At 40.0% G+C, this 23493-nt stretch overlaps 3 protein-coding genes across 3 annotated transcripts; 1 reads left to right on the top strand and 2 right to left on the bottom strand.

Annotated features, from left to right (window-relative positions):
• Positions 1-223: 223 nt before the first annotated feature.
• si:ch73-267c23.10 (serine incorporator 1) lies at positions 224-13610 on the top strand. Its single transcript, XM_046382197.1, has 10 exons — positions 224-502; positions 5143-5304; positions 6448-6641; positions 7739-7818; positions 7950-8087; positions 8349-8518; positions 9037-9127; positions 9605-9806; positions 10557-10784; positions 12038-13610. Exons 1-10 carry the CDS (start codon positions 464-466, stop codon positions 12171-12173), a joined length of 1440 nt encoding a protein of 479 aa, XP_046238153.1. The 5' UTR covers positions 224-463; the 3' UTR covers positions 12174-13610.
• LOC124055386 (signal-regulatory protein beta-1-like) lies at positions 13162-19549 on the bottom strand. The gene is made up of 7 exons (XM_046382186.1): positions 19378-19549; positions 18926-19267; positions 18137-18469; positions 17922-18041; positions 16926-17261; positions 15829-16146; positions 13162-15081 (listed from the first exon to the last, which is right to left on the bottom strand). The coding sequence occupies exons 1-7, from the start codon at positions 19439-19441 to the stop codon at positions 14747-14749; spliced, it is 1848 nt and encodes a 615-aa protein (XP_046238142.1). The 5' UTR covers positions 19442-19549; the 3' UTR covers positions 13162-14746.
• A 1802-nt stretch (positions 19550-21351) lies between these two features.
• On the bottom strand, positions 21352-23128 carry tp53rk (TP53 regulating kinase). The gene is made up of 2 exons (XM_046382174.1): positions 22853-23128; positions 21352-21981 (listed from the first exon to the last, which is right to left on the bottom strand). The coding sequence occupies exons 1-2, from the start codon at positions 23073-23075 to the stop codon at positions 21494-21496; spliced, it is 711 nt and encodes a 236-aa protein (XP_046238130.1). The 5' UTR covers positions 23076-23128; the 3' UTR covers positions 21352-21493.
• Positions 23129-23493: the final 365 nt, after the last annotated feature.

The following is a 23493-nucleotide window of genomic DNA, read 5'->3' as shown; positions in this document are numbered from 1 at the left end:
CGACTTAGTTTGTGTAACTAATGTAAATCTTAGAATGGCTGTATTTTAATATTAAATATTATACATAAATAAGAGTTTATACATTTAAAAATCTATATAAAATAAAATTTATAAACTGATTATTAAAGAGCGAGGCTCCGTCCACAAGGTGCACCGGTTGAGTCGGTATACAGTTTATTATAGGTCAACGTCGTAATGACGTAACGCAGTACGACGCGCTTTCAGACGCACCGAGCGGAAAAAAATCGCAACTGTACCTCACAAGCCAACAGTACTGAGCTTTAGTGTCCAGGGTTTGCACTACATGGTCTACTTTAACTGGTCGTGTCGTGTGCTGTCCAGCTGTCTCACTGTATATTTACCTGGTTTGTCTGAAATCCGGCGTGGAGGGACAGAGCAGAAGCGACCGGAGGAAGAACACGGATTTACCGACTCTCCACTCCTGTACTGAAAGTGGACAGCCATGGGAGCTGTTCTGGGGGCCTTTTCTTTCGCAAGCTGGGTGAGTTCTGATATTGCGAGTATGAACTCTGTTACATTCAGCCACACTGTTTTCAGTGGATGGGAAATGTAGGATACGATGACGTCACGAAGAGTAATAAGCAACAGGTCATATCTCTTCCCAGGGCTGTAACCCAAATACCGCTCTCCTGTCCGGAGAGCAAGTAATGCCAAACTCCATTCAAATATCCGGGGTTTTAGTTCGTAATCCTCCTCTACTCGCGTTTGGAGCAGAATAGAACAGAACGTAACTTAGAACTTAAGTTTCCCCACTTAATGTTCGCTCTCCCTCAAAACAGTACTTATTTTATGTCCCTTTCAATTACTGAGTTGTTTCATTCTGTTCTTTTCCGTCGGACAGCTTGTATTTTTAGCAGACGGAACCGAAAACCGAGTTCAATTCTAATGTCTGACGTCTTTAACGCGCTTTGCCATTTACTCACTTTTGGGCAGATATAGGCTTAAAAATTTTAAAATAGGAATCTTTTAAATTACATTTTATCTGTGTTTTCACAATTGTACGCTGCTTTACTCCTGCCTTAACTCCGTAACTGGTATTGGCGAAATAATTATTATATTATCAGTCGAACATTTCGTCTCTACCGACACTGCAGGGAGGCATTTCAGCATGCCGCATCTTTCAGGAATGTGTGTAGCCTACCAGCAAGCACACAGCCATATTAAAATGCGATGTTTTGATTGCTTCAAAGAAAACAGGAGCTTATTCTTCGTGGCTCACGGTGCGGTACTGCAGTTAATATGAGGTTAACCTGCTAAATGTCAGTGTGTGTTATAAAATATTTCTTACATGAGGGACAGCAGATTAAACTCGAAGAACCACAGCAAAGCAAAGGGTTAATCATAACACACTCGGTCATCTGCTTACACGTGATTAATTGGATTAAGTCTGCTTTGTTGCCTTGTTTTAAAACCACTCAAAGCGCCATATTCAGATATACTGTCAGCACGGCAGATGATGATAACAGCCTGTATTTATGCACAGCAAGAGAGGACAATAAGAATTAAGGAGACGACCCACTGAAGGAAAATGGTCAGGATTAGGACAAATACTACAAGAACACCAAGAACATCTTTTAATAAGATTTTAAGGTGTCTTAAGGACAATATGAATGCTTCACCAGATCATTTTATATATTTGTCTAGTAAACTTGAGTGTGTATACACAATGTTAAATTGCCCAATAATCAAACATTCCAAGTATTAAATTTACACAAAGAAACGAAATAATCCTACGTTTCTAAAGCTGCGATGAGCAAATATTATATATTATATATATTATTAAATATATAATATATTATTAAAATTATCATCGATTTGACAATTAAATGAATTCCTTCTGTCTGTCCTTTGCAGTAGCGGATTGTCAAAGCTCTGGTGATGCTCAAACCAAATGAAAACCATGCTTCTGTCAATTTTACAACAGTAAAGATTTTCTTTTTTTGGCTTGTTTGTTTGTGTGGCTCAGGTCAGGACAGAGCGTGGCCTGGTTGGTCATGTGCTGCCTGCGTATCTGGCACACATTACCATGGCCTAGTCTGTGGTTGTACTAGGTCGACCTTGTCTGGCTGGCAGAGGTATTAACTTGTTTACGGTCTTCCGGGCCTCCTTATCTCTTGACTCCACTCAGTCGTTAGTGAGGAGAGACTAAAGCAGTGTTGATACGCAGACTCTTTACCGAGGTCAATGAGCTCCTCTATAGCTTAGCTACTTTATCACAGGCACAATGGACTGATAGATGGATACATTAAAAAAAAATCTCCGTCAAACACCATCCATATGGTTTTTATTGCAGTTAATGTTTGAAATACAACTGAATGACTGAACTGACTGCCACTGGAATTGGAATTGAAATGATTCTCTGTGAGAGGAAGTCCACTTCAGTGCTTAACTAATCACTTTGGGATGACTCCCTCAGGGAAATTGAATTTCCAGCAGCTTATAAAGTAAGTAAGGAAGCAGCACAGGGGGCAGTTTGCAAACAAAAACAAACAACAACTATTTGCAAACAGATATAATAATAGGGTAAACTCTTGGCTAAATATAGAAACAGAGATACGAATAAACTAAAAAAAATAAAATAAAATAACTATAGACAACTGTGTATGGCTGACTCTTAATGTTACCATCTTAAGTGGGAAACATTGGGCCTAGGCCAGAGAGCAAAGTACTGTACAGATTACTAAGCAACAGACAAAGAAAACAAAGACTGTAACTCTGTGGTGGACAGACTGCCTCCCACTGGTCTAGAAGTGCTTCAAAGCAGAACAAGACATGAGACATGCAATGGGACAACACCCTCCTCTTGGTACAGGCCAAAGCAAGAACAAAAATAAAAAAACAAATAAGAGGCGGTCCCTTGGCTGACCCCTTCTGCTTGTCTCCTGCTAGGACTTCCGGTTGTGGGCTCTGGCTCTGTGGTGGCCTGATCTCACCTCACCCCTCTTTGCTATATAAAGCCTCTATTATGCTGGTTATTATCATATTACCACACTATTGTATATAATAATTAATTGGTATTATTGCTATGTTATCATTGTGTATATAGTCACTATGTATATAATTATGTTACTGATGTTGCATCATATATTGATCATTACTCCAACAGGAAAGCTTTGTCCTTTTCTTTCTCCGTGCCACACATCGTACTCCTTACTGCACACACCTACATGTTCAGGATCACTAAACATGGAGACATGTCACCGCCTCTCATACACATATCCAGAGACACACACATACCATAACTAATGTAAGATAATCTCTCCTACATCCTTATCTTATCATCACACGTATATTTTGCCTTTTTTTTGTCTATGGCTTTGGTCATTGGATATGTTTACACTCCCAAATTATTCACCGTCTGAATAAATGTGCTAGGAAGTGAAGCATGCAGTAAAAGAATTACGCTTCATTATATTCTGTCTTTACACCATATGTTACCAATTGGTTTTGATAGTGGCGATGAAACACATCTAACATCTGTTGAGACATACACACACGTCTGCATGTTTTCATTTATGTCTTTGTTTATTTGTCTCGACAAAACTCACATACTGAACTGTGGTTGAGGCCGCAACCCTCCTCACATTCACTGGTTTCTCATAAATGCATGTGGCTGACTGAACAGATGTATTTACAGAGCATTGCCGTGGCACCTCAGTTTAACACTTCCTGTAACCTTGGAGGCCTGAGCAGGTGTCTAATAGTGACCAAAGCCATAGAGAGTGATCAGATAACTGAGAAAAGAGCTCAGAATGTATTATGCTATAGATGTGAAAATTGTCAGTCTGATTCTGTTGAAAGATTGTTTTATGTCAGCAGTTCTCCTTTCCCTGCCTTAATGATCAGAACCGGCTTTTCAGCCCTGTCGTCTGAGCCATTCTGAACATCCATATGCTTACATACTGTGTACAGAGTGTGTGGAAATAAAATGTCAAGTACGAGTTCTGTATGTCAGGCAGAGTTCTTTTAAAATCCTGTCATAATTTAGTCTTTTCATAGCACATTTCTTCTAATTTTCACTCCAATAAAGGCTGTAAAGATAGACTTCCAGAGTTTCAGTATTTAATGCCAGCAAAACTGAAAAGTGGAACATCTTGTCCGCTAACACAGCGAGAACACGTCCTCCTCCTACCCATCCTCAGTCTTATCATCATTCTGTAACCATGGCTCCTACCACTGATATGAAAGATCAGTCAGCTGTTCTTTTTCCAAAAACAGATTCTTTTCTCCATCCTGTGAGAGTCTTATCACTGAAAAAACTCTAACTAACTAACTAACTAACTAACTCTCTAACTAACCATGTACTGTTGGCAGATTAGATCACAGTCGAATGGGAGAAAGGATAAATAGCAGATTCATTCATGCATTTAGTTCAGACAGATCAAAAGTCCGTGATTGTCAGATGATACTGCCTTGGCAGATGACTTTCAGATGATATTTTCTTTTATTTTTAATTTATGATTTACGTGTCCAATCCATTGTACTGTATTTTGGAGCAGAGAAAAATGAGGCTAATGAACAGGGTGACGTGGGATTGTTTTTATGCTCTGATGATGGCACGCCTCATCATCATCACTCACAGCATGATAGCATTGGTTTATTGTAGAAGTACAAAGAGAGAACACCAGCAAAATTATGCCTACCAAAATGTACATGTGCTTGCTGGTGAACCTTTGCAGGTAAAACATTCTGAAATTGTTGAAATACTGAAATAGGTGAAGTTGTAGTTTTAGTGGTATTCAAATTACATATACTGCAAGATGCTGAATTAGCAGTTAAAATGGAAGTATTTGTTGAATTAAAGTATGAAAGGAGTTGAAGCTTGAGTGCAAGTTCAAGCACTTAAAGAAGGTGAAATATTTAAAATCCAGGCCAAATTGAGTCAGCCAAAGTGGTCCCAGTTACCTCATGGTGTTCCCGAGCTATTGTGTTCACGAGAATGGGACCAACAGATGGATGGACAGACAACAGTGTCCAGTGCCTATACAGTGTATCATGTTTTCAGGTTGTCTATCAAACAGTACAGCAGTACTTTATTTATTTTTATTTTTTTTGCTTCAGTGTTTTTTAGCTGTCCCTCGTCTTACATATGCTAAAATGTGTGATTTTGTTTGTGCTCAGATGCCGTGCCTATGCAGCAGTGCAACCTGTCTGATGTGCAGCTGCTGTCCGAGCATCAGGAACTCCACTGTGACCAGGATCATCTATGCCTTCATCTTGCTGCTGGGGACCATCGTCGCCTGCATCATGCTGTCACCTGGTGTAGATCAACAGCTAAAAAGGGTATACATGGACAAAGGAAATGTACTGTAAAAGCATATGTGTAATGCACATTTCTATTCACAGTAACCTGTGATGAATTACACTGAGGTCATGTACAGCCAGTGCAAATCAGAATCCAGAGAGATGGCACAGGAGGTCATAGTTAGCTTTGTTAGCTCTGAATAATATCCATCACATCAGGGTTTCTGAGGCTGATACGATATCAATATTTGAGAATTTTTTAATCTGATAGATGTATAAACCAATAATTGTTTACATAAACATATAACTTATAACCATATAAATGTTATATATGATGTAAGTTCTGAACAGGATATTTTGCAAAATCAACTTGTTAGTTCTCTGTGTATCAGTGACACTGCTTCTAAATTTTCTCGGATAAAAGTATTTCTATACTTCCAATTTGCATGAGCTCATCAAATGTGGAGAGAGCTAGCAGCCTCCAGCTAGTTAACAGGAGCCACAGAGTAGCTGATTAGCTATCTGTCCCTGTCTTGTTGTGTACTACATTTGAGAGCAGTGGACACAGTGCTGCTATGCTACTTCCACAATAATTTGTTTTTGAGCCATACATTTTTCTGCCTTGGTTGTGTTTTCTCTTGAGGCCACAGCTATTTTCTTGAAGTATTTGTATTCTGGTCTGTGTGTATGACCAACATAGCACCTTTTTTCTGACAAGGGATGGCAAAACAATGGAGTCATTTTTCAATTAGCATTAGATTTGTTACCCTTATGTCACTGGGTGAAATGAAATTGGAACAGCTCTGTTCTGAATCACACAAAGGACACAAGCACATGATGACTGTGTATTGGTTGTGATTTGAGTTTTGGTCAGTGGTAGAGGAAGTACCCAGATCTTCTGCTCAAATAAAAATAGCAATACAACAGTGTAGAAATACTGAGTTAGAAGATATATGTTATGTATTCACAATTTGTCCATTACTACTGGCAGGGAGAGATTACAGAATCTTTGTTGACATGTATATATGACATCATTCATGTATTTGTTAATTATGTTTTAAATCATTAATCTGGATCTGTAAGTTTAAAGTTGTCAAATAAATATAGTGGAGTAAAAATATAATAATATATATATATTATATATAAATATAAATAATAAATATTTGTTGTGATTTGCTGTAGATCCCAGGCTTCTGTGATGATGGGGCCAGCTCCTCCATCCCTGAGATGCAGGCTCATTTCAACTGTCAGATGTTTGTGGGCTACAAGGCGGTCTACCGAGTCTGCTTTGGCATGAGCATGTGGTTCCTGTTTTTTTCCATTCTTATGATTAACATCAAGAGCAGCAGAGACCACCGTGCTGCAATTCACAATGGGTAAGCTCAGCAGTAACACCAGCAGCACTTAGATGTTATTAAAAAAAAAAAAATTCATAACCTGTGCAGTTTGACCTCAGCGTACCAAAGAAATACCAAATCTAATATAGGAAGAACTCCATTTCTCTTACACTTCCAGTTATGTAGGCGTCGCTCACCAGTACAAAATGAATGTGGGCTTATGGAGCTGTAGCCCCAAAATGTAATTTTTTGGTGCAAAACAAAAATTCTGCTAATTGTCTTTATGTTTTCAGTATGAGCGGTAGAGAAAATAGATACAGTTCTAATAGATTAAAATTTTACGGCTTTTTTGTGATGAAATACCTTTCTGTATTATTACTCATTATTATTATCATTTTGGTTTCATGCATCACTCAAACACAAGTTTGTGTTTGGTCTGCTGTAGCTGTCATTAGGAAAAGCGTATAGGACTGTAATACACAAAATCGATACCATATTATTGTGGTTATGTTCACGTGATGATAATTGAAGTTAGTCTACCGTAATGTAACGCTGCTAGTCCTAACTCTTTAACCAACCAATCAGCATACATTAGCAGAATGCTAACGCTTTATGGGCAAAACCATCTGCTCTGTAAGAAAAACGAACAGGCATTAGAATTTTTTCGATTTTGATATACAATCGATATTATATTTGCAAAAATTAAGATAAAATCTTGGTGTTTTGGTCTAGAATTAAGTGTAAATAATTATGTAAGTCACTTAGCTCCATTCACTCCTGTTCATTGAGGACTACCTCATGAGTGCCCTCTAGGTGAACTGCAGCCAACATTAGCTGCATTAGGCTGTCTTTAGAAGGGCTGTGAGCGTACTGTACTTGTTCTTCTAAATCTTGAGATTATTGACAAATTACGAACCAGCATTAAGTTGAATGCCACCACCTACTGTGTCGGAATGTGTAGATGCTGTGTATGTTAAGCTAATAAAATCAGTTTGGCTTCTTATTGTTGACTATTTACCGGCAAATTTCATTGTCAGATAATAGCTGCCACTGAATAGATAAGCTATTACGAGCCTGAAATGTATTACTTGTATGTTTATTTGCTGTGTAATCAGCCATTGACAATTTGTTTTCAGATTTTGGTTCTTTAAGTTTGCTGTGTTGGTGGCAGTGACAGTGGGTGCCTTTTACATTCCAGATGGGCCTTTTACCTACAGTAAGAACTTTCTATTGTAACTCACATCATGACATCCAGTATACACAGTGTTGTGATGATACATGATTGATGGATAGATGGATAGGCAGACAGAGAGTAATGGAATGACCCGTGTGTCTCTATTACTGCAGCGTGGTTTGTCGTGGGTTGCGGTGGAGCTTTCTTTTTCATACTGATTCAGCTGGTGCTGCTGGTGGACTTCGCCCACTCTTGGAACGAGTCCTGGGTGGACAAGATGGAGACTGGCAACTCCAAGGGCTGGTATGCAGGTCAGTGAGTCAAGCAGTTGAATGCTATATGCATCGTCTATGTTTTGAGTTTGTACTGTGTTCACACTTTCAAAGTTCAAAATGAAATTCAGTGCACAATAGAAAAAGAAACACTGCTCCTAGCTGGAGCAAAAAAACAAACAAACGAAAAAATACACTTAAAACACTTAATATCTGCCGCATACTGATGTCCTTTTTTAGTGAATGTTTTAAACATGGTTCGTATATGATATTTACCATCCTTCTACCTTCTGTTTGTAGCTTTGCTGGCCATCACAGCCCTCAGCTACATCTCGTCATTTACTGCTGTCGTGCTGTTCTTCCTCTTCTACACCAAACCCGATGGATGCTTCATCAACAAGTTCTTCATCAGCTTCAACTTGTTGTTCTGCATAGTGGCCTCTGTTGTCTCTGTGCTGCCTAAAGTACAGGTACAGGACAGAAGGTCGTACTTCAGTGTCAAATTAGCATCATTTAATGCAACGGTGCAATACTGCGACATGTTTTTTTTTATGATACAGGAAGTAGAGAGCAGCAAATACGTGTTGTCAGAAATGACTAGAGAGCTAAATGTACACCTGCCATCAAAGTCAAAGTGTTGTTCTTATTGTGTCTGTGATCTGCGTACACCAATCAGACACAACGTTAAAACCACTGGCAGGTGAAGTAAATAAAATTAATGATATCTTTATCACGCAATGATCAGTGGGAAAACCTCGGGTTTGAAGCTGTGACATTTTAGAGGATGTGATCATAACTTCCTCCAAAAGAGTAAACGGTGGACAGTGGGTCACAACTTATTTTCAAACTCTGACAAAGTCTTTTTGTCATGTTGCAACCACATCTTATAGTCTTCATCAGTGAACGGACTTTGCTCAGTCATAGCTCAGGAATATTTCATGTTGTGAATTTATAGATTTCTCACTGCTATATCTGTGTGTTACCTCAGGAGTCTCAGCCACGTTCAGGTCTTCTACAGTCCTCCATCATCACCCTGTACACCATGTTTCTGACCTGGTCTGCCATGACCAACGAGCCTGGTGAGAATGTTTGCTGATTGCTTAAAGTAATGCTGTAGTCACAATGATGCAGTTATGAATTGCAGAAATAACAGCCATCCATTAGCCTCAAGCAATATTCCTGCCTTTTGCATTGTTTCTATTTGAAAGAAATACAAACCTTTTATGTCATATGACTATGAGCCAGTGCTTTTGTTAAATGCACTTGAAATGCTGTAACGTTTTGCAGTTAATTGATTTCTCTGTAGAATGTGCAAAAGTGTCCAGTGACAAGTATTTTGTCACTGGTTTGGAGCGGTTTAAGTGTAATTTTCAAGGTACTTTCATGCCCTCATGTCCCGTGCTTACAAACATTTTTTCCAAAGATCGTGATTTGAAGGCATGTGAAAGTCAGTAACATGTCTCCAGGTCTCATATTTTCTGTCAGGTTCATTGTCTGTCATCGCACACAGAGCTGCAGATTCAAACATTGTACTTTGGTTATTCACCTCCCCTCAGACCGGGAATGTAACCCCAGCCTACTGAGTATCTTCCATCAGATCACAGCCCCCACACTGGCCCCTCGGGAGGTGGAGAACCAGACAGCTGTGGTGATCATCGACACAGAGGAACCTGTCCCAACATCTCCGTACCTGCAGTGGTGGGACGCTCAGAGCATAGTGGGGCTCGCCATATTTGTCCTGTGCATCATCTACTCAAGGTACCATTAGTGCCCTTGGTTAAAAGAAGGAACAATATGACCAATGCATGCAAAAACATCATGCCGTCTACGAGGTCGAGGCACATTCACGTGAAAATAACATCGGACAGAGTTGGTTGTGTGTCAGTTGTCGGGCTGTTGTGGGCTGATTATTGATTGGTCTCCCCACTGCTAACAGGCGGGTTGTTGACACAGTTTCAAATGGGAAAGAAAGTGTGAATTGAAAGACGTTTGGATGCACTTCTTTTGCAAAATGAACCAGTCATTCTACTGAGATAATTCAGTTAGTGTTGGTTGTCCATGCGAAAATGTTTTTGTCACAGGACCTGCACCTGACAGCTCAGATCAGCACTGTCACATGACGCATAAGCTGTTAAACACATTCGGTTATGTCTCTGACACATATTCATCGTTGACTAACTTGAAAACTTACAGATTTGAACCGAGTTTCAAAGTTTACCTATTGTTTCCTCATTCATCATTGGCATGGGTTACCACGATTATGTGTCTGGCAAAGGGCAAAGGGCTGTCAGGAGAGACGCAATACACGCTGAACAGTACGTCCGAAAAGATGCACACTGCTGTTCATTCATACAAAAGTATGTTGAATAGTAGCACACATATTAAGTATGTGAATTTGGATGCAGCATTTGATCTTCATCTGTCAGCTGCTGTTTCCAAGATCAAGAATGACCTTCAACCACAGTAGTTTAGTTAGCACAGTAAACATTTTTATCTGTTTGCCTTCAGCATTCGCTCATCCAGCACCAGCCAGGTGAACAAGCTGACCATGGCCTCCAAAGATTCGGCCATCTTGGCTGAGGGCGGCAGCTCCCCCGACCTCTCAGAAGACACGACTGGACCCAGGAGGGTGGAGGACAATGAGCGGGACATGGTCCAGTACAGCTACTCCTTCTTCCACTTCATGCTCTTCCTGGCCTCGCTCTACATTATGATGACCCTCACCAACTGGTACAGGTCAGTCCTACTCCCCCTGCTCACACAGAAATTGGGCCCATGGAAAAAAAAAATAAGAGATTGTTTGAATGAGGTGTGTTAACTCAACACAATATATAACAAAAACATAGTCCTTTTTTTGTTTCAATGCTGAAATATTACATTTTATGTCTTAAAATCTTAAAAGGTGTTTGCAGAGATAATATGTAATATCAAGTAGAAGATGACAGTCAGTTGTGTTTGATGAATCACCACAACAGAAGGTCAGTATGATCAATAGTCTACTCTGTGCCTGTTGTGCAAATTAACAAGAACCTCAGTGAGACAATATCAGCTTCGTTGTGTATATTTATTTGAACTTGGCCCAGGAGAGACAACCATACAGTTAGGCAAACTGCAAGATTCCCTCTGTCTTTTACTCTATGCAGGTCTCCTTTATGCAAGTGGTTATCCCCCCTTTTAGGGATGTTTCTTATCTTTGTAAAGCCTTGGCTACCATTTAATGACACAGAGGCTCAGGATGTTCTCGTTTCATTATCTTACACACTCCTACACAGCAACTCTAACGAGTGGAACATATTTCCTGTTGCATAGCTACAGACATGAAACAATCAAGAACAATTTTGCCTTGGCCTAAGATAATATGACATTAAACAGTCAAAGAATAGTATTGTCTTAACAAACGGTAACATAATAAATTTCCACTACAGTGCCAACCAAATCTTTGCTTTGGTGCTGCAAGCATCAATGAGTCCAAATCCATATTTTTTTGATATTAGGATTGTAATTATTTTTGCGCTGCACCAGCTTGCACCAGCTAGAGAAGGAAATACAATCACAACTTGAACAAAAAGAAGTCATTTTTACTGTGAAGTAGATGGATTTTTTTTTTTTTTTAACATGGATGGTTAGTAGAGTCATTGAGATTTTGATACAACCCTCAAGTTTTTTTTAAAAAACAGTGACAAGTTTTTATTTGTCAGAGTAAAAGATTAACCTCTGTAACTTAAATGTATTTTACCCATTGGTAAGATAAATGTGAGAGTCAGGCTGGTCAAACAGTCAAGTTTATCAAGAGATAAAGAGTCCAGATGTTTAAGTTAAAGCCCTTAAAACCTGTGTCACTGGACGTGCCGACTGTCGCAACAATATTACTGGATCCCCAGATTTAGGATTTAAAGCCCACTACAGAGAAACATGTGAATTAAAAAAGTTTTTAGCACCTTTAAACATCACAAGTTGATAACTGACAGGTCTTGTTGTGTTCCTGACAGCCCTGATGCGGACTACACCATAACCAGCAAGTGGCCCGCAGTGTGGGTGAAGATCACCTCCAGCTGGGTGTGCCTGGCCCTGTACATCTGGACCCTTGTGGCCCCTATGATCCTCACCAACCGAGACTTCAGCTGAACAGTCACTCCCTCTCTCACTCCACTCTGTGCCCCACAAACTGCTTCTTTTTTCCAACCATATTGCCTACATCTCACTTTCACAATGAACTTATATTTGATATTTACGGCTCGATTTTAGTTTGATTACTTCTGTAAAATTGGGTCTGGTTCAGAGGTGCCATAACAGCTGCTTCATGTATTTACTGTAGTGATTTCATACCAGCCAGTAGCAGCTGCTCATTTACTGGACAATCATATATTTTGTATTGAAGCACAAAAACACACCACAAAGAAAAGCAATCCATTTGTTGTTTATGTAAACATATGCGAGTTGTAAATTAGATAAAATACATTGATATGATGTGCTCTTAACAATCCAAATTCATTTCAACAAATATAAGTCAGATTTAACCAAATTCTTTATTTTTTACATTGTTTAGAAATATCGATGTTCTAAAACTTTCAGTATCACAGTATTAATAAAGGCATACAGTAATAAGCTCTTACAGTTTGCATCTATGCCTTCCAATGCCTTATGTTTCACATATTTGAATATACTGAGAGTAACATTAAGCACATAAGTGTAGTCAACTACTGCTGATAAACGTGAGACATTCCTGCAGTACGGCTCAAGGTCAGCTTAAGCTTCTGCCAAATATTTATGGACCAAGATATTCGATGTAAAGGTGTTGTTGAGATGTGAAAGTTCAGGTTGTAAAATAAGTGACACGATCGACACATTACAGCTGATATGGAGACGATTGTATTATTTTCTGTGCATCGTTGTATGACTCCAAATAGTAGTAGATTTATTATGATTTTACTTGTAAAGAATGTTGATGCTTAAATATATTGAAGAGTATATGAATCCGACCAGATTTATATAATACAAACACTGACCAAATGCCTTGTAAGCCAAAGTGATTTACTGTAGTTTTGTCATAAACTGGTTGTGAGTTCTCTAGTGCTTCTGATGAACTTTTCAGACTGATTTATATTCATTTATGTTTGCTTTGACTCAGTTTTCGGAAAAGAGATTCAATGTGCAAAACCCTGTCAAGCAATAACTGGTTCTAATCAAAATAACATGAAGTGGTTGTTTCCTAACAGTAAAATTGTACAGACAGCAGGGATTAAAAAAAAAAAAGATTTGGAGCATCACACAAACTAGTCCAGATACTGTCATTAGGAAAATACATCAAACCACAGTTTACAAAACATAAGCTTAAAAAAAAAAGAAAGAAAGAAAGTATTTTGAGCATTGCTGACGTGAGATGTCTGTATTTTGAAAATTGTTAAATGATCATTGTTTTGACACATTTTGTGACTTACCTGTAAATGTGACGATTTAGCAAGAAAGTCTGGCTTTTTGCAAGGCTGCACACTGAAACTCTGTTGTGACTTAAAGCAACTGTGCAAATACTGTAAAAGAATAAAGGCAGAAGACTTATCTGAACTTTTGTCGTGATTTTATCAGCTGTCTCTGATTCCCTCCTGGATTTATGAAGGTGCCAAGATGTAGTTTCAACTACATGAATTTTACTTAAATGTAGAATCATTTCTGCAAATCTAAACAAAGCAAAAAGCATTGCAAACAGTTTATAGTGTACAATGCCATGTAGGTGTGATTAATGTTCCCTGTCAATGGTCCAAATCCATTCTTGAAACAGTTCAAATAAGCCACTTGGGGAAAGTAAAACAATGGAATATTATCTCAAGTTAATATGACAAACATTTTAGCAAAGAGTTGCCTATTTACACATCCAGCAGCACCACAGAGCAACACTAGCAGTCATCTAGTGTTGCGCTTCTGTCCGCCTGACTTCTTGTAGCTTTCATACATAATTGAAATAAGTAGCTCTTAAAATGACCCATGGATCGATTCAGCTAAACTTGGTGATCAAAATGGATGATGCTGCTTTCTCAAGTATTCAGATATTGAACAGTGATCAGCAACCACAACCAACAGTGATCGACAAAATGGTTAAGAAAGTAATCGAAAGATACGATCTGTCTAAAATATTCGTGAACAATTATTTGGGAAGCACTGATTAACAGTTTATCAGTTACGGTATCAAGTCGTTCCTCAATTGATCCTCATTCATTTCCTAATGAATTCATCCTCATCCTAATGAATTCATCCTCATTCATTTCCTAACTAGTCAGCAGCTACTCTTGAATTTAATTAAGCATTTATCAGTAACTAGAGGTTAACTAGCAGTTAGTTCTTCATTCATACTGCATTTGTTCCCTGTTAACTTCTCAAAATATTGTGTTCCTTGTAAAGTGTTACTGAGATATTATATATATTATTATATATATATATACTTTGAAGAATAATATTTTTGTCTTTAAGAAAAGTGATCAAACTACCAGGATATAAAATACAATAAAAATTCATCTAAACAAGTGAACAAGCTAAGAGGCGACCTTGTCAGCTTTCGGCGCTTTGTGCTCAGGAAACAGTTCATTTAAAAGTACTGACCCAGAGCCACTGCATCGGGTCCATCAGATCCTCAGTCCCTCACCCTGGTTTATCTACACAAACCAGATTGTGTAGGCTGAAATGCAACAATTTACCCAGTGAGGACGTCAGCAGCCGTCTGTCAGGCGCAGTTCTGGCAGCGTGAACATCCTGTCCTCAGGCTCCCTCTGGGCACTGTGGACCACTCTGCACCTGAACGTGGAGCCCCAGTCGTCCTTGTTGGGAGTCAGTTTGAGAAAACTTAACATGGAGTAGAGGCCGTTGATGTTGAGGCTGGGCGGAGTGTTGAAGACGCCGGAGTGAACTGTCTCTCCATCTTTAGTCCAAGTCACTGACACATCCTCAGGGCAGAAGTCTTTGATGCACAGGTGAAGTGTACACTCTTCATTGAGCAGAGGGCACAGCGGCTCACAGCCAATAAACATCACATTAGGAGGAGTTCCTGAACAGACATGGCATGTCGGAGAACTTGTTAAAAGTATGCGCAGTACGCAGCAGGTTACATTCATTTTGACATTATGCAATATTTTGCAGAGCTTTATGATTTCAAACATCTTTCATCAGAGACTCATGAGTATGTAATGCAGGACATTACAGTTGATATTTCTGACATAAAACCATGAATTAAAATGACTTAAGACAATGCACAGTTTTAATTTCTTTTCTTTATGTTGTTTGCTATTTTTGTAACTGAGAAAGAAACTTTATGTGTGCAAAAGTACAGGAAGAAAACACTCTTTTATTATTTTTTATTTTATTTTTTATCTTAGAATTAGGTTGTTGCTTTAATAACACAATACATTTAACATTTTTTTTTATTTATTCTGACTCTCCTAAATTCCCTCTGCTTACACGGCTTGTGTTCATTATGTTATTATTTAAGCTATTTTAATGTAATTAGAGTATTTCTGTGCTTCATAGACATGGCTAATGAAGGGGCTTATTATTAGTCTACTGATAAAATGACCAAAAGGCCAGACCTAGATTGTTAAAGGGATACATTTGGCCAATGGGCTGCCAATTGAATAGTCTGTTGTACATTAATGACGCAAATTTTCTGACAAATTTAATATTATGACAACCTTTCCTTTACATAATGAAAATAATGTCTCATGACTACAAAATATTTTTACATTGGTCTCATTTCCTTTAGCTGAAGGCACCTGCAGAGAGCGTTTGGCGCTGCTACCTTGTGTATTGATGTGGTACATCACATCTCTGTAGCCTGGAGCTGAGAGGCTGGAGTGGTAAACGCGACAGGTGTACAAGACTCTCTCGTCCTCTCTGGCCACCACCAGCTGGATCTTACTCCACATGCTGTGGAGGCGGCTGTGATCAGAGAAAGGTCCAAAGCGTGTGACAGTGCGGACCTGTTCGCCGTCATTCCTGAACCACTCCATGTGCATGTCCTGGGGGTAGAAGTTCTCCACCCGACAGCAGAGAACCAGCAGCCTCTCCACCTCGGGGATCTGAGGGATGCTGGAGATCTGGAGGAAAGATGGCTCCACTGGAGGTGTGTGTCAGTGTGTGTGGTGAGAGGAGAGTGCAACACATTCATCACTACGGAGTCTTTTCAGGTTTAAGGAACAGCTTACAAAAAGCTGAAAATTCAGTCATTTATCTTATCATCCTCATGTCGATGGAAAGTCAGATTTAGTTTCTATGTCCACAAAGCATTTAAGTCCATACAAGTCGTCAAGCACTGAGAACTCAAACTGATTACGAAAATTACATTATTTACACCCTTTTTATGCCAGAATCTTCACTGCAACCACTAAACTGAAAGCATGAGCGCACACACTGTCTCAACTGGGTGCGTGTGTCCTAAGCATATATATGTAGTGTAAATAACATCTTCAAATGAGACGCTGAGCATTCTAATTGCTATTAACTACAACACAGAGAAAGGTGTTTGGCAGTCTTATCTATAATCAGTCAGTGAAATAAAGAAACAATAGCCTTTACACAGCCTCTTCAAGGTGGGAAAGTTGCACGCTTATTCTACCTTTATTGGAGTTAGATTCATCATGGGGACAGAAACACGACACCTGATGCATGCTTTCAGTGCACTAAACTTCAGCCTACAAAGGCAAGATGCAGAGATGAGCTGGTCTTTGGAACTAGGCACCAACTTATGCAGCAGCCATCACATCACATCTCTCAACACGCACTCGCTGCTATCACAAAGGACATGCTGTCTGACAGAATGACCAGCATCAAGTGATCTCTTCCAAACATTTCAGAAAACATAATTCAGTGACATGAACACGATGCTCTTTTGCTCACCTTTTACCCGGACTGTAGTCTCTCTGCTGAAGCTCTTGCCCCTGCAGCGCACCACACACTGATATTTGGTCAGGTCTTCAGCGACAGTCAGACACACAGTCAGGACAGATGTGTGGTTTCTGCCATCTGACTGGAGAGAGGCATGTTCACTCAGATCCTCACGGTCCAACAGAGAAACAGATTCTGACTGGAACGTCGGGTCTGCGCCGCCTCTTGATCTGAACCATTTCACCACGAGCTCCTGCTGTCTCATGCCTTGGATGGTGCACTGGAGGTTGGAAGGCATCTGAGCATATATGATGCTGGGTTGGTAGATTTCAGAGACACTTGGTGGAGCTGTGGATAGAAGTAGAAATACAGATGTGTCTGTATTCTGATGAGTTATAGAAATACAAATTAGAGGCAGAGGCAGTGCACAATTGCACAGCACTAATTGTCATTTCTGAGATATAAATTAAATGACAGGACTGTAATTTGGAAAAAAAAGCTCTCGGGGTAAAATTTTCAAGTCTGTTTCACCTTTTAATCAGCCATGCCCTGCAGTACCTCTACGTCACTTCAGGGAGGTGAGAACAGCTGGCAGTCAGCAGACATTAACCTGTGCTGCTGCTTATAGTGCAGCTACTAGTAATACTGCTCTACTAATACAATAATAACTGCTAAAAATATTTACATACAAATAAATGACATGAAATTGTTGCAATGCAAGGAATTCCAGTAAAGATCATTCAGTAGATAACCTTTGTTGTACTGATCAGGTATACAATCAACATATTATCCATCAGTTTCTTTTTACTTCTCCCTCTTTTCTCCTTTTAGATTAAGGGTTGACCTCTGTCATCTCCATTTGCGCTAAATCTGAACAGCAGACACCCAGTTATGTGTGTCTAACTCTAACAACAACAGTGTTAACCTCAGCTTGATTCAGCTTTAAAAATAGATGCACACCCTGTGTTTGAATAAAGCAATGTGCATTTTGTCCACATCGAGGCGTACCTTTACACAAATACCTGTAGAGGAGCAAAGCTCCTCCAATAAGAGAGGTGACCAGCAGCAAACTGATGACACTGGTGACAGCTATCAGTGTGGCAGCACTGTAAGGAGGCTGTGACGGAGCTGCAGGGAAGAGAGAGCCACATAACATATAGTAAATATGTCATTTCCATGGATTAGAATTTTAAGAATGAAAGAAAGAAAAAATAAAGACGCACCTTGAACGGTTAGTGTGGCAGACCTGTTGTAGGGCTGGCTGTAGGTCTGGTGCTCCACCTGGCAGATGATGCGTATGGCTCCGTGCTTCGCCACTAAGGAGTGCAATGTGATGCCACTGCGAATACTGTAGGTGCCGTCAGGATTGAGAATGGCCATTTCGGTGCATATGTGGGACAGGTGGCTTACACCTGCAAGGACAGTGCCGGAGCCATTTTGGATGTGCCACGTCACGGCCAGTTTCTCTGGATAGAAACCTGTGATGTCACACTGGAGCGTCTTCTCCTCCCCCTCTGTCACTGCTGCCTTTTCTGGGAGCATCACCGAAGGTCGAGCTGGAGGAGAAGTCAAAAACAGTACATTTATTTATTTGTTTATTTGCTAGTGTGGATGAATGCTGCTGTACCATACAATGAGATTAAAAATCATGGCAAAGTGAACTGGTGGAGACCAAAACAGGAGAGTGAATACTTGATTTGCGTTCATTATGTGAACACGACACCAAAAAAAGTTTACAAGCTCATTAGTCATAACAACTTTAGAATGTATGACAATATGTTAACACTGAGTTTGGAGTTTAGCTAACTTAGCATAAAATTTGGAAACAAGTTGGAACCTGCACTGAAATAAGATCTGCTTTTTTTTTTTTTTTTTTTTTTTGTGGGGTGGTCAGGGAAAATTCTTGATTAATCTCTGACAGTGTACTGCAGTAGTACATCCTTAGCTTCTGAGTTAGCTTCTCAGTGCAGAGTATGTGACACAGATTAGAGTGGGAGCAGACAGGGGAATACCCAGCACTTCTAGTGAAGTGGTCTCAGTGTAGACCACAGGTGTGATGACTCTGCAAGTGTACAACCCTTCATCTCTCACAGTCACATTATGAAGCAGCAGAGATGCATCGCTTTGCAGCAGTCGCACTTTATCCACTGCGGCGCCACCTCTGTTCACATGTGGTCTACCATCCTCGAAGGTGTACACAGTCCTCTTCTCTGCATGTTTATAATCCACCACGTTCCACTCAATGGTGAGAGTGCTCCACTCCACCTGCTTGGACAGTGTGCCAAACAGGCAGCTGAGAGTCACATTCGTGCCCACCAAAACACTCACTTTCCTTGTTGTGTCAGCCGCAGCACCTGGAAACACAGAAGGGAATAACCTGGAGGGTTTGTAAAGAAGACAATAGATTTTGGAAAAGACAAACGCAGAGTTTTCCCCTGAAAATGAAACACTGTTTGACTTTTACCTCCACAGATTAAAATAATAACCATGACTTGAATTAAATTTTTTATCCTCTCCAGGTGTTCCATTGTACTGCAGATGTCACGTTGTTAACCGATGATGAAGTGAAAGCAAATGCACCAGTTTTGCCTTCAACCCAATTTCCTGCCGAAGATCACGTAGCAGTTGTGTCTCTGAACATGCACATTAGAACTTAGCTGGTAAACATTAACTTGGCTGCTCATTACTTGTGATTCATGTTCTGTCATTTTGATGTGCCTCCTCCTGGACTTTTGACCTGTGTCTGAAACTTACTGTGCTACTGTGCTAAATGCGCTACTCAAGACTCCCAATAGCAATAGCACACTTAGCACATGTGTAGCAATGAGTTGAACCTGTGAACTATTGTCTATGTACTATTTATGGCAGCTGTTGAATACTGTAGAATATTCACTCATTTCATGTAGATTTTTCAGAATCAAAGGAGCAGCCTTCACTCATTTGCAAAGCACCTCAGGAATACAAGTGAACTTTCACATCCCTGGAGTCAGCCAAACAGAAGGGATGATTACAGAAGGCAAAAACCTGTTTCAGTGCACATACAAGCACCTGGCTGCTTCAAGGCAATAATTACTACATGTCCTGGGGAGAACACATCCCCTCCAGTATTCTAATTTGCTCAAAATGTTCCACTGTGGTGGCCAAGAGAGCTTAACACACCACAGCTCAAGAAAGCCTAAGAAAACACAAGCAAATTAAGGAAGCATCTTTATTAATTTGACAACATACAACATAGACAAACACACTGCAGATACCCCACAACCATCACTGTGTGTTTTCATCACATTATTTCAATAAGCAGGCTAATAATAAGCAAAAGGCTAAATGTTAGATTATCTGCAGGATCTCTATTTTAGGACTATTGCAGTTTTTATGGGATCATTTTATTGTGATTATTTTTCATAATCATTTGATCCCACAAGGGAATTTTAAACCAAATTTAGGGACGTGCATTAGGTGCTATCAACTTGAGCACAGGGTTCTGTATAATTTATCTGTTTAGAACATTGAACTGTGATGTAAATTACTGGTCTTGAACCACTTTTAGGTGTTCAGTGTTTCTATGCTGAGCTACGGTGCAGGCATAGCAGCACACAGAGGGGATTTTGTTCTGACGCTGGCTTTAGCGGATACTCACATGACGTGGCTGTTTCAGACTGTTACAGCCATTTTATCTCAAGCCAAGCTGGATTTTGTCTCTCATCACCTCCATTGGAAAAGCATAAGGGAAGGATCTCTTCACAGCCAGTATGACCAGGAGGAATGAGTGCAGCAAGAAAAAAAGAAGTGCCCTAACGCTCATATGGGCACCCGACTTTTGTTTTGAGGCAAATATATCTCCAATAAATATATTTTTGTCACAAATTTGCACTGTGTCTGGAAGTGGAATCTGAGTCTTTTAGTTACATATGAGCTATTCATAAGTATACATTTAATGCAGTGTTTTTCTGTCACGTTGAGTCGATGTGTATACCTGAAACAGGAGACGGAATTTCTCATTTAAAATGCATATGAGCTGCATGTCATTCATGCAGTATGGGGGGTTCAAGGGAATTTCCCAGTGAGTGCCCATCAAAGCTGCAGACAGCCATTGTTTCAACAACAGACAAAACTGTTACATGAAAAATTTGTTTAAACAAATTCAGCCTGGTTTTGTCCTCCACGGCCAATGAACTGAAAAGCACCAAAGCCATTCTCACTGTAATGTCTTGTTCCGCAGTAAAGCGGGACAACGGGAACATTCATATCTGTGGATTCTTAGTATTTGTTACCCCAGGATCTGCAATAGAGGACAAGGAAACCGATGCGTGTCCTACTAATGAGCATGTAATCTGACAGTGCATGTGACTGTGTTCATAAATTGTTGCAAAATGTGCTGACAGAGCTCATTTTTTTGCTTATATCAGCCTTACATAAGTAGAAAAAAAACTTCTTCCTCTTATATTACAAAACATTTTCTTTATTTGATAACATTATAGGCTTACATACGGCAGTCTTTTTGCACAATAACAGCTCTGTAATCACAACATAATTTTAGAGACAACATTTCCTGAGAAGCTTGTCTCTGTACACAGCGTGCATCATCCCACCATCGACCTCTTCCTCCCTCTCAATCGAACCTCGTCAAGCTTTTTAATGACTGCTGACGACTTCTTCGATGACGCCGTGTAGCTCTTCAGCAGCTTCTCGAACAGCACCTCTGTGTTGGGGTGGGTACTGAGGAAGGCCTTCTCCAGCACGTACAAGTCCACCCCCTTATCTTCCGGCAGAGCAGAGATGTAACTCAGGCCAAAGTCGATGAGGACCAGGTCGAGCTCCCCGTTCTCCTCGCCACATTGCAGCAACATGTTGGAGGTGGTCAAGTCTCCATGGATGACGTCCTCATCGTGCATTTTGGCAAGGATCTGGCCCATTCTCTCTGCCAACCGCTCGAGCCCTGCCTTTTTACAGGAGCCTGACTGCTGAGCGGATGCAATGTGGTCACGCACAGTCAAGGAACCCACGATTTCCTCCAAGAAAATGCAGTGGGAGGCGTAGTCCACAAAATACACTACAGGGGCAGGTATGCCTGAGGAGAAGAATAGTTAAAGAACAATCTCATTCAACAAACTGCATGTTGGGTTCTAAACATACAATAGCATCACAAACAGGTCACAAATATATACTATATACTATTTTTTTTAAAAAGCCTGAAGACCTGATTTGCCAATATAAACCTTAAAGATATTCAGTTTAATATGACGTAAAACAGACACAGGCAGATAATCTCCATAACTGAGAGGATGAAAACAGCATTTTTCTGATATTTTTGCAGAAAAATTACATGAATTATTAATTGATCAACAAAGGCTGACTATTACTTTTATTTTGATGGGACAGACTAATCTGGTGAGCTCTATTCTGAAGATGTCACCTGGAGCATTGGCAAGTTTTAGCACATTTTTATAATGTAAAATTAGAATTATAAAAATGATTTGTCCACTTGCAATGTAACATCAAATAACCAAGTGAATAAGGACTAATAATAAAGTGTTCTCCTACAAAGTTATAATTCTCGTTATACACAGACCTTTACTGCCACGCTGTGGCAATTTTTTGAACTACAGTCTGAGTCGCTGCACAGAAGTGTCACCGAGAAAATAAAATCCAGCTCTCGTTTTTATTTCATAACACCTTCCGGGCTACGTAGTTGGCCATCCCTGGCTCACCTGGCACACTCAGCCCAGCCCCTTCTAGTATCACCATCTTAATAGGTCACAGATTGAGTTTAAACAGCAGTGTGGATGGCAGTAAGTGAAAGTATCGTGTTCAGGCTACATCCGGTTGCTATGGTAAACTCCTTCTATTTAGCAGTTTGCGGTTGTTAAGCGGGCCTATGCCGCTCTGCATTCAGACCAGTTTGAGGTTCAGACCAGATGAGTTGGTTACAATAAACTTGCCTGCTCTCCGGCAGCGCAGTATGGAGCGGACCTCCTGCACAGTCCTGCGGTGTGTCAGTTTTTCGTCCAGCAACGAGTGTCTGTAACGTTTCGGGAACCTTTCTTTCACAATAGTCGGCTTTCCCAGGAACTCTGCCCGGTACACCCGAGCTTCTGCTCCCTGTTTTAGCAACTCTGCTTTACTGAGGAATTCTTGAACCGCCATACTTTTCTCCTGTTCCATGTTTATTTCCGTCTTCTTCTGCTTTTTGCAATCTTACTGCTTCCTCTGCGCCGCTGCTGCTCTAGCCTCTACAGCCACCTAGTGGTCGGAAGGAAATGCCACACTGATATCACCCAATGATAAGAAAAGCATGACAGTAGCAGTTACATCCTTTCTTTATCCTCCCTATATCCACGCACACACCATATGTGGGACGAAATTGATTGATTGATAGGACATTTATAATCTACCAATAGTAGCATCTACTGATAGTAGGCTACTATTTGCCTACTTCTGTTCTCCAGGGATCTTAATGAAATCAAAATGCCAATAGTTTATTGTCATTTTACAACTCAGGATTATACAATGAAATGTAAGCTGTAGCATCTTCATAATAACAATAATAATAATAAATACAACATGTTGACATGAAATATGT

This window comes from Scatophagus argus, chromosome 3 (assembly GCF_020382885.2).
Source record: "Scatophagus argus isolate fScaArg1 chromosome 3, fScaArg1.pri, whole genome shotgun sequence".
NCBI lineage: Eukaryota > Metazoa > Chordata > Actinopteri > Scatophagidae > Scatophagus > Scatophagus argus.
The sequence above is the reverse complement of the archived record's forward strand: the minus strand, read 5'-3'. Positions and strand labels throughout refer to the sequence as shown.